We start from the raw sequence: 12,055 nt of genomic DNA on the forward strand, positions 1-12,055 counted from the left end.
CACATCTTATAATACACGTTTATCTTATGTGAATAACACATTCATGATCAACCTATTTGGGATTAAAATCAGCAGCTGTTAGTGAAATACGACTTAAAATAAAGTTACACAAAGTGGGGTTTAAAGGGAAGCTCACAACATTTTTTTAAGACATAGTGACCTGAAACGTCATTTTATTATTTCCTGAAGGGTGAAAACTTAAATCATAAATGATTCAGATTTTAGAGCATCATGGAGACAAACTCTACATATACACCGTGCTGGAGTGTCCTTGAGCAAGGCACGTCCATGCAGACATCGATGGTTTGATCTCCGTTGCCTCATAGTTCCTTCCTCAATGCGCTTCGCGTGAATCCGCACATGATACCTACGATACAGTGCGCGAGCGAGGGGACATCTCGACGCTCCCGTGACGTAGACAGAGAACGACGTTTCCGTAGCAACTGGGGTTCGATCCGTTAACCGCAGCGGCCGCTGTACTACGGGAGCTAACAGAGGAGTAGGGGGGTTGTCGTCGGTAACCGGACACCTCATCTGTCTTCAGGGGCCTAGAGACACGGGGGCGACGCAGCATCGAGGCGGCCAGCCCGCGGTTCCGTGCGGAGATGCTGAACATGTGGAAAGTCAGAGAGCTGGTGGACAAAGCGTGAGTACCGAGGAGCAGGTGGATGCTATGCTAACCGGCTAACGCTAGCTAGGCGGCTTTAGCCCGGCAGCATCAGCAGCGGACACGGGCCGTGACGTCACGACGATAGCCCCTCAGCTGTTAGCTCAGGCTAGCTGGCGAGCTGCCAACCTCCAACCTTTGCGGCGTAAATAGAGACGTGTGCTCTGCGGTGGTTTCTGCCCCACGTACACGTCCGCCACGCGTCCACACTGAGCAGGGAGACCGCGACACTGCACGCTGTTAATTCAGATATTTACGACCCACAACCACAGATCTGCAGGCAGCTAATCCCGCTAGCAGTGCTAAGCCCATGTCGGCTCTGTGTGCTGTATCTGAGGGTGCTGCTGCAGGATCACGCCCTGTCCCACCCTCTGCCATGCCTGCTTCCTCTGCCATGCATCCACTTGACATCCTATCCCAAGTAGAAAGCTCAGCATTAATGATGGAAAGCTAAAAGGCCAGATAGTTGTTTGTGGATGGTGCTTTTCCTGCCAATTAGCGACCGTGCATGTCTCAAAGAAGCCCGTGGCCCCGTCCCACTAAGACAACAAAGCTGATATGCATAACAGATCATCCTGCTGTAGTTAATACAACAGTCCTTCTACTGAGTGTTGTTTATCTGAGCGCTAGAGCACGCATGCTTCTTTGTGACATCTATTGTTGTAATTATAGTGTGCAGATAATAGTCATTATGCTGTTACAGGAGGAGGAGGGAGAACAACAGCTTCGTTTGTGGAGATGAATAGGCCAAGTTCACCTGTTTCTTGGAACTGGTCCTTTTTTATTTAATAACCAAGTAAACAGCTTTTATTATAAAATCAAATCAGTTTTAAGTAGCTATACAAAGGAAGATGTCATCATATGTTTCAAAGAGTAACAATAACCAGAATCACCTTTATTGGCTATGTATATGTACACGTATAGGGAAGTTGACTACGTTTGTTGCTCTATGCCTACTTACACAGAAAAAGACTGGCACTAATTCAAGACGATACATTATCCTCTTTCACAAAATCATATATCGAGATATCGTGACACACAATTACGTTGTGTGAATTCATTTTAAAAGTACATACTAACTCAAATCTCCTAAAAATCGTATCATTTTGCACTAAAGTTCTTGATTAATTGAGAAAAAATACTCATTACTCAATACTACAAAAATAGTCTTTACCATGTGGTTAATATAGATTATATATTTATTGAATTACCAGAGAACATGCTATCTCCTGATATATATCTTTACCAGATATGAAATGAGTAAATGAATGATTTACACTGTCGGAGAGATATTCATTTATTTATTTATGTATTACTTGGGGTTGTAGCTTGCAGTGGTGTTGAACTGGACTGCATTATATTTAGTTGTGTTTCTTATGTTTTGCATGAGGGGGGAAGAATATTTTTTTAAAAGTTTAATCTAACGCAGACCGGTACCACACCAACACTAACTACAACCTCAGTAATAAACATACTGTGTACTGTAGTTTCAGTTAAGTTTCAACTGAAACTGACAAGCTTTGTAAAGGCATTGATTGTATTGGTATGATAAGAGTGTATTTTTTAAGACAAAATATACTTGCTAGCTACCATCCCATTATTTTTACAGTGTTGCTGTGTTTCTTAATATGTTTGTATATATTTATTTATCTTGATCTAGTACTGTGTTTTAATGTATGAGTTGCATAATTACAACTTAAAGGTTTCAGCTCCCTTTCGGTTATTAATGTGCATTTGCATTTTGACAACAACCGTGCAAACAAGGTTAAATGGAGGCTACTTTTAGATGCATATTGTGTGGAAACAAACTGCCCAATGACAAGGAGGGTACAGCATGCCAAAAGCATCTTTTAATTTTAGGGATGCTGATGAACTCTTACATACATTTAGCACAAATCCTGTTTTTTATTATTAGTATAACATACTTACATACATCTTTATTTTCAACATTAACATTTTCATCCTTATAAAATAAAGCATTGTGAGAAAAAAAGTCACAGTAGGATTGCTGACATAAAAACAGTTTGAGACACTACATTCCCTACAGTTTCCCGTTGGCTCTGCTATTGGCTCCGCTCTTTAAAGGACCAATTATATTGTAAATGTGAGAAGGAATAAAGAGTGAGTAGATAGAAGAAAGTTGCATGAAGGAAAGATGAGTGAATAGACTGAAGAAAGGAGATAGGACGAGTGAATATACTGCACAGAAGTAGCACAGACGGGAGCTAAACAAAGCTTTAGATGGAGTAATAGACACCCGCTCTCTTCAGCTGTTGGTTGTGCCTGGCTGGGCATGATGAATACACTCTATTATTGATCTACCTCAGAGCTGGCAGCAGTGGCCTTGCTTTTCCTACAGATTAAGAGTCACGCTATTATGGTGCTCTCGCTGTCTGTGTCAGTCATATCGGCTGACCATAACACAGTCAAAGGCAGCTTCTGTACTGAAGATGCCTCTTGTTTTCTTTTGCTGGGTGGCTGGGAGAGCTCAGAGAAGGGAGAGACCAAGAAAAAAAGCTGGTTTGGAATAAAAGAGTAATGATAGGAATGTGAGAATGGCAGACGCGAGGAGCAGGAGATAAAAATGGATAGAAAATGAAGTGAAAAATATTTTTTTAGAAGGAGGGAGGAATGACAGGCTGAAGTAGTAGTAGATACGGTTGTGGCAGAGAGAGATTTGTTCACGTTACAGTGCATTGGCTTTGCTTTTTGCCAGGAGTCTGTAGAACAAGCCATACCCATCAAAAAATGCAACACACACTCACAGGTGAACAAAGAGCAGCTGGTAAGCCCCCAAAAACAAAGAGTGCAGGGAGCAGACCTTGCTGAAGGGAAGTTTGGGCTGTGTTGGCCTGCTTGGTTACACACACACACACACACACACACACACACACACACACACACACACACACACACACACACACACACACACACACACACACACACACAGAGAGATGGATATACACACCATGCTCACCTCAATCTCATGCACACACTGACTCATCACCCTTTGTGTCCTGTGAATGTTTTTTTGCACACTATGCTTGTGTGTAGACATACACACACACATGCTTGTCCTTTGAAGTGCAGTGCTCAAGACAAAGGCTTTCAGAAAGCGGTCCTTCATTATTCAGTGAGCTGAGATTCACCTGTTCTTACTTGATTTACCTGTGTATTATAACACCTGTATGAATGTAGCTATTCGTTATTATTGTCAGCTTTAGTGAGTGAGGTGTTGCCATGTGTAGCAGTAGGGAGACATCTGTGTTGTGTAGAGTGTAGAAGTTAGATATGATAATGACGCTCTGCTAGCCAGAGGGATTGTTTGTCATTTAAGAGTCTCCCTCATTGAATTTGTGTGTGTTCAACTGTGTAAATATATCAATATGTGTGTTTCTGATTGTCTGTATTTCGGTCTGCCTGACCTCTGGAAATAGGACGAGTAGAGTGTGAAGTTGAATAAGCACAGAACATTTGCTGATAACCAGCAAAGCTGACCGACTGAAAGACTGACAATGAAAAGCTCTGTGTTCACAATAATTGAACAGAATGACCAGAAAGTGAAGCCATGTTGTTTCCCCTTTAACATAATTTAAATATTGATGGTAATTCAGATATTTTATTGGAGTAATCATGAAGGAAATATATGTTTGTGTCCACAGCACTAATGTGGTGATGAACTACTCAGAAATCGAGTCCAAGGTGAGAGAGGCCACCAATGACGACCCCTGGGGACCCTCCGGTCAGCTAATGGGAGAAATAGCCAAGTATGTCGAACACACGTACACACGTACACACGGTTTCAGTATGTGTATGCAAATACATGCGAATTATTTGCAAGGTAGCAGGTAAACTGTGTTGTGTTATTAGACACAAGGTGTTTTATTTAGAAGAAAAAAGAGTTCTGTTCAGAAGAAAAGTAAGGCTCCGGTCATTTGACCTGATTATGCGTTGGATTACCTTTATGGGTTTTCCCAGCACAATAATATTTCTCCTTTCTGTTTGTGTGTGTAGATCTACTTTTATGTATGAGCAGTTCCCAGAGGTGATGAACATGCTGTGGACCAGGATGCTAAAGGACAACAAGAAAAACTGGAGACGAGTCTACAAGGTATGGTTCCAATCTGGTTGGCGGGTTAGTTGGTTTATTCCCAGGTGTGTGTGCTTGTGTTGTAAATGTGTCGGGTTGTACTGTGCAGCTCAGTTCTGTATCGTTTTATCAGGATTTAGGAAAGCTGAGTGCCAGGGTTTCTTCATTCCTGCAGTCAGACACCGACATGGGTTCCAGTGTTTACACGACTGGGTGGATCAAATCTTTTGAGATTTATTGATTCTCTGGTTTTATCTCTTTTTATCTTAGATACAATAATTATTTTATATATAGAGTGTATATATATATATTTGTATATGTGAATCCTGTATATGTATAGTGCAAAGATCAGAGCAGTGCATCCCAACTACATTCTCGAATCTTACCCACATATTCATGAGACTTAAATGCAAAGATTATAAATAATGCGAGAGCCATGAGTTTAGGACTAGGTACAGTTGAATAAAGCAGAACTGACTTCAAATTCTTTTAATGAAAGATTCATCCTTGCTGAGTGGTTCACGTTACGTCCCCTGCATGGTCTCTTATCACGTCTCTTACTCCATCTCTTACTATCTCTCTTTAACCTCCCTTTTCCAGGCTTTACTTCTGCTGGCCTATCTGATCAGGAATGGGTCTGAAAGGGTCGTCACCAGTGCCAGAGAACACATCTACGACCTGCGATCTCTAGAAAACTACCACTTCATCGGTGAGTCTCTAAATAAAAATGAGCTAGTTCTTTTTCTTCTTCTTCTTTACTTTTATATAAATTTGTGTGCAAAAAAGACGCTATCAGAAAGATCACTGAGTGTCCAAAATAGAATGTGTTCATCTTCTGGGGATCATTCTTGTGTACAAAACTTCATTTTGACCTGTTGATGGTTTTAGAGGAAAGTTCAAAGGTAACCAAACTTTTTATGACTGATCCTCTCTGGACAATGAACATCTCTGCAAATGTCATGGATTTAAACACACCTTGCCTTTAAAAAGGGTGGGGGACACTGGATGAAAGGTCAGAATGTCATCAAAGTTACTATTTACAAATGTCTCATGTTTGACTTTCTGTATGTGTGTGTGTTTTTCTTCTTCTGACCAGATGAGAACGGTAAAGATCAGGGCATCAATGTGCGTCAGAAGGTGAAAGAGATGGTGGAGTTTGTCCAGGACGATGACCGACTGAGAGACGAGAGGAAGAAAGCCAAGAAGAACAAAGATAAATACATTGGAGTCTCCTCCAGCAGTATGGGTGGAGGAGGAGGAGGAGAAGGAGGAGGAGAATGCATTAAGAACTGTAAGTAATTTATTACATCTCCTTTGACAGCTAAAGTCAGATAAAATGCTAATAATAGCTTCCCCTATCCAAACCCAGAGGAATTAAAATGTATTAGAGGAAGGATAACATGTTAAGCAAGTGTGAGCCTTTTTGAATCAAACATAAATTTCCTGTAATAATAAGGGATTTATAACATTTCTTTATTGATTAGTTGATTAATCACTAAGTTTATACATGTCTAAAAAATGGCACACATCACAGGAGCCCCCAAAATAACTTCAAGTATATGAAACAACATCCTCAAATTAGAAGTGTGGTGTGTGAGGATATTATTTAAAAGAGGTATAAATCAAAATACAAAACATTTTCAAGGTCCAAATTCTACAATGTGAGGATTTGCTGTAATTCTGTTGTTTTTTTGTATTGTGTAGGAGTGACCAAAAAAGTACTCAAGAATTTTAGAACTTTTTTTAGCAGCAATTTTCATTTTATTGTTTCAGTGTCTTTTATTTTTTATAGATCGGAATTTTTACACAACATTGTTCAGGGAAAATTAGGAGCTTATTAAAGGCTGTACATGTCAATTGGTGGATGCCTGTGAAACTGCTGAAGTGCAAAAGTCATGCTCTTTCTCTCTCTCTCTCTCTCTCTCTCTCTCTCTCTCTCTCTCTCTCTCTCTCTCTCTCTCCTTTTCCTTGTTATTCCCTCCAGCAAATGAGATGGATCGTAGTAAGTGGGATGAGGACTGGGATAAGAGCAAAGGGGCTTTCCCCTTTAGTGAAAAGCTTGGAGAGATCAGTGACAAGATAGGCAGCACCATCGACGACACACTCAACAAGTTCAGAAAGAAGGAACGAGATGACTCGCCCGACAGACTCAGGTAAACTTACAATGTCCTCATGCACAGTTTTTACATATTACATTATACTCATGTATGTTTCTAAATTGCCTGAATGAATGCTTGTTTTAAAATGATTTTAGGGTGTATACTGAAGTAACTACATGCTTATTTGGTTGGTAGCAGTGGTGTTATATATCAAATATCAAAACAATCACCCACCTGCTGCACATCAGAGGCCTTTTTGTGTTTAAATTATTTAAACCATTACGTCTTGGATTATCCATTACATAAACGAACACACACAGACATACAATAATTGCAAAGGAACCGAGTGGTGCTTCTTTTCATAAGTTCTTCGTGTCTGGTTGCCATAGTGACAACGAGGAGGACAGAGCATCGAGAAACGGTAGGCAGGAAACCCTTGAGTTCAAAGATGAGGAGGAAACTGTCACAACAAAGAGCATCCAAATCACACAAGCAACAGAAACCACCACCACCACCACACGGAAACGCAGCGGAGCAGCAAGCAGCAAGACTTTGGACCTCGGTGCTGCTGCTCACTACACTGGAGACAAGAGCCCGGAGGAGAAGGTACTGACACAAACACTCGCGCTTTTCCAAATTTCGTGTACATTTTCAAGAGTTCACTTTTAATCACCTTGTCTTTCTATTTCTATCTTTAGTCATCAGTCAGGCAGTCATCCAGTAGCGGTCTAGCTGACCTGCTAGTGATTGACCCTTTATCCAATCAGAGCACTGCAACAGGTAATTACAAACTATTACACACACAAAGAAATGAAAGAAGGCCAAGAAGGTTAATGTATGTGTCCTTCCATCCAGGCGGCAGTTCAGACCTCATTGGTGGCTTTGCTGACTTCTCCTCTCCCGCAGCCTCGGCCAGCCTCCCGACTTCCACTGGTAAACTTGTTTTTGCCTCTCTCAGCTCTTCCTGTTGTAATCTGAGGGTGCTTTGAAGCTTGTAGTTCGGTCAATTTGGTCCAGAAAGGGGGGAAATAATACATTGTTTTATCTTCGCTCTCCTGTGTTTGGTCTTGTTTGAATACCACAAACACATCGTACCAGAGCACGCTTGGACCAAGACCCTCCTTTTGAAGCAGTTTTGGTATGATAGTTTGTTCACACCAGGGTTCCACTGATTGTACTAACTGGGCAAACCTTTTACTGAGTGTGAAAGTCCACAGTGAAAAAAGCAATTTGAATGTATTTAGATTATTTATGTTTTGGATTTGTAGAATATGAGTGTAGGTTTAGGACACATTGAAGGAGTTGGGCAGTTCATGTCAAAATCCAAGATGAATGTTACAATCACAACTTAACATATCACAACTCTCTTGTGGCCAGCTGCTGCACCATCCAATGGGAACGGAGAATTTGGGGATTGGAATGCTTTCTCGGCCAATACACCAGTTTCGTCTAGCTCTGGTCCCTCAAAGCCCGTCACTGATCTGTTTGGCAGCGTCCAGTCAACCACAGCCCCAGCCTCTAATACTGCCCCACCTTCTGCCGAGCTCTTTGACCTGATGGGTGGAGGGAACCATCAACTAACCAATCCACATACAACACTGAGTGCCTCTCAGAGCATGACTTTCTCTCTGGGAGGTGCAACGCCAGGAGCTTCTGTTGCGATGCCAACCATGCCCCTTTCTCGCTCCCAACAGGTAGGTAGGGTGTATTTCACATGGAGGTCTAATTTGTCTCAAACTGTATGAAAATCTGAAAATGTTGAAGAAAATGAATTCCACTGAAAGAATAACTTAGAGGCTTCTAGTGTGTATTAAATGGTCCAGTTAATAGTCCAAATAGTGCCGAAAGGAACCTCTAAATTAGTGGTGTAAGTCCATCGGGTGGGAGGGTGGGCTAGGTAGGTAGATGAGATTAAACTAGATACAATGTATTGTTTGTTTATTGTGAACATCTACAATAAAGTGACCAAGATCAATTGCTTTCAGTATGTTTTGTTTTTTTGTATATGTCAGGAAAAACTTATTTATTTTTGTAAAATATTTGTAATTCCCTTTAGAGCTTGGGAGGAATGACATCTGCAGGACAACAGCAGAAGGTTGGTGTTGGAGGTCCAGGATCATTAGGGTCAACCTGGTCCGACCCCTCCGTTAACATCAGTCTGGACTTCCTATCAGCAGGCCTCAACCCCACTAAGACACCGCGCACACTCAACAATATCATCCAGCAACAAGGTATTATGTTCCATACTGTTATTCATTTTCAGTATTATCTCATATTCATTTAATTTCCTATATATTAAAAACTTGGTCAATCCATTCATCCATCCATCTCCTGCTGCGTATCTAGTAAACTTTTTATGTGTACGCTCTTTAGATTAGACTGGTCAGTGTAACTATCTGAACAACCCCAGTGGTTGAACAGGGTGGACTAACTCCTCCCTGTCCACATGTGTCTGTGCAGGAGTACCTCCGGTTAACCTGTTGACCCAGAACTTCGGAGGACTGAACCTCAGCTCTCCGCCCCACGTTACACCCTGCGGACCAACAGCCAATTCCATGATGGCAAGCAATGCAACGACGATGGGCATGCCCGCTCCCTTGGCATCGAGTATGCCCCTTTCAATGGCCACAGGGACCATGGGGATGGGGGGAATTCCTGTCAACCAAGGCATGATGGGAATGAACATAAGCATGAATATGGGCATGGCCACTCCTGTGATGATGGGTGGTATGGCTGGCATTGGAGTGCCAGGAATGGGGGCGGGCCTAGCACACTCCATCACCCCAGCTGTGGTTCCACCCAAACAGGATGCCTTCGCTAACTTTGGCAGCTTTGGGAAATGAAGGAGTGCAAATGTGTGCGAGTGTGAGTGTGAGCATGTCTGACATTTTGAGAGTGTGAACCAGAGGACTGATGAACTTGAAGACAACCTTGCATGTTTCTCTCTCTGCTTCTGCTGTCTTTGGTGAGCTGGCACCAGTGATCCTTCACCATCCCAGTCTGTTGACATGATCTTGGACGTAGGGGGGGAGTGCCCACTGCTGCCCTTCACCCATTTGATGTGTGAAATGATGTCACACAGAGGACACCTGAAGAACTGGGAAGGTGTCAACCCAGAGCCGCAAGTCATTACTTTCCTGTGGGGAAAGGCTCCTCCTCTTTAGCTGTTTTTATATAAGAACTACAGTATGTCCTCCTTCATTACAAAAAAAATAATTGCAAAAAGGTTTTTTTTTTCTGTAAATTTGCAGAGAATCAATCAGAAGGAGTAACTCAAATAAATATGGCATTGCTGCCTTCATTTTGCATTTTAGCCTGAGATATTATGTTATAAATAATTCAACCAAACTTTAATGCAAACATTAAGCCACATTATTGCCAGAGGGTGACTCTATTATTTTCTGTAACTCCTTGTGCGAACAGTATAACAGTTTAAAAATCTTGTTCGTACATACTAAATCCATACTCTGGTCTTCCAGCAGAGGGCAGGATGGGTCTATTACTTGGGACAAAATTGTATGTTTTTGAGCCATATTAGGGTGGCTAAATTATATTACATCCTTTTCCTCCCCTCTCCTCTTTGTATCAGGCTCAAAGCAGTTCACAGTAACTCAGTGTAAAGTAGAATGCCTACAGTTTTATTGATGTTTAAAAGACAACATGAGTGAAACCTTGAAGTGCTCAGAACAAATGTCCCTAAAATACTGTCTGGCTCTATATATCACAATAGTCAGTTAGTTAATAATGACAATTTCCTCTACTTTCCATTTTGGATGCCTCTGTCAGATTAATGCCTGATTAAAGGTTCAGTCAGTATTTTATTTTGAATACTAATCATTGATAGTATCTTTTGATGCCCACCCGACATTGTGTCACTTCAGACATGATGTTGTAGGACATGTGACTTTATCTAAGCATTGCTTTATGACCTGCATAGATCTCTTCTGTCTATTGTACTTTTTCATACAGACACTGTTGATAGATAAATAATGTTGTTTTTGTTAAGTATTTGCCAACTGGCTCGGGAAAAGAGGGTCAACGATGGTCACCATCTACAAGACTGAACATTACAATCCTCTATACTTCTTCCATGATTAAGGCAGTGACTCGCCTCAAAATGTGTGGGTCAACCCAGCAGTGTACCTTTTCATTTCAATTTTTTTTGCCAGCAAACATTTATAAGCCTGCAGCTCTCTTGGTGGTCACTTGGTGCACCTCACAAACTGTTTACCAGAAAATAATCAAATGGATTATACACATTGGAGGACATTTTTTTCGTTAGCTGAGTTTTAATAAATTATTTCCATAGTTGAGACCAATCTAAAGGGTGTCGGGGGTCTCGAGTGAAGTGTGTGTGTGTGTGTGTGTGTGTGTGTGTGTGTGTGTGTGTGTGTGTGTGTGTGTGTGTGTGTGTGTGTGTGTGTGTGTGTGTGTGTGTGTGTGTGTGTGTGTGTGTGTGTGTGTGTGTGTGTGTGTGTGTGTGTGTGTGTGTGTGTGTGAAAAAAGTGGATGAGTGTGTATGACTGTGTTTGGGTATAGTTTTCTCAGTTTGATGTGCAAATAAGCAGAGCCTATTGTCATTTCCTGAGGCACTGCACTCCAAATGACCAAATCTTTATTTTGTTACTCTCAGAAGAATGATTCCGTAGTTATGAGTTTAATATTTTGTTAGTTTACTTGTAAGGTTATGTTCATACAGGAGCTACCAATAGCATAATTTAGTTGACTGGAACCATGTTTTGGGGTTGTTGTTTTTTTTTGGGGGGGGGGGGGGTAAAGCTTGTTTCATTTTCTGTACTTCATTTGAAAATAAATTAAATTATAACATTAAAGATTACATCTTTTTGAAATGCAGGCTTTTGTATCATGCTCTGGGGCTGACTCCGGTATTTTCTTAATTTAATAAGACAGAAATTAAATTAAGAGAAATTAGAATATAATATACAAGAGCACATAAAGACAGAGGTAAAGTGACATGGTATGATTTATGGCATCAAGTCTAGAATGTAAGCACTGCACACCGGATTAACACATACTGTGATTAAAAAGTAAGACCTAGTGTTGTCCTTATTAATATACCCAAATAGAAACGTAGTATATGATGTAAAGATAGTATAAGATATTAACGTAATATAGTATTATATAGCATAGTATGGTATGGGGTATAATATATTTAGATATAAGGTGCAATATAGTAAT

At 41.0% G+C, this 12,055-nt stretch overlaps 1 protein-coding gene across 1 annotated transcript; it reads left to right on the top strand.

Moving 5' to 3' along the window:
- Positions 1-502: 502 nt before the first annotated feature.
- Positions 503-11,241, top strand: LOC129113481 (clathrin interactor 1-like). Its single transcript, XM_054625804.1, has 12 exons — positions 503-646; positions 4,330-4,434; positions 4,682-4,778; positions 5,358-5,466; positions 5,854-6,048; positions 6,742-6,910; positions 7,246-7,462; positions 7,555-7,636; positions 7,712-7,789; positions 8,234-8,550; positions 8,913-9,087; positions 9,317-11,241. The coding sequence occupies exons 1-12, from the start codon at positions 606-608 to the stop codon at positions 9,697-9,699; spliced, it is 1,968 nt and encodes a 655-aa protein (XP_054481779.1). The 5' UTR covers positions 503-605; the 3' UTR covers positions 9,700-11,241.
- Positions 11,242-12,055: the final 814 nt, after the last annotated feature.

This window comes from Anoplopoma fimbria, chromosome 24 (assembly GCF_027596085.1).
Source record: "Anoplopoma fimbria isolate UVic2021 breed Golden Eagle Sablefish chromosome 24, Afim_UVic_2022, whole genome shotgun sequence".
NCBI lineage: Eukaryota > Metazoa > Chordata > Actinopteri > Perciformes > Anoplopomatidae > Anoplopoma > Anoplopoma fimbria.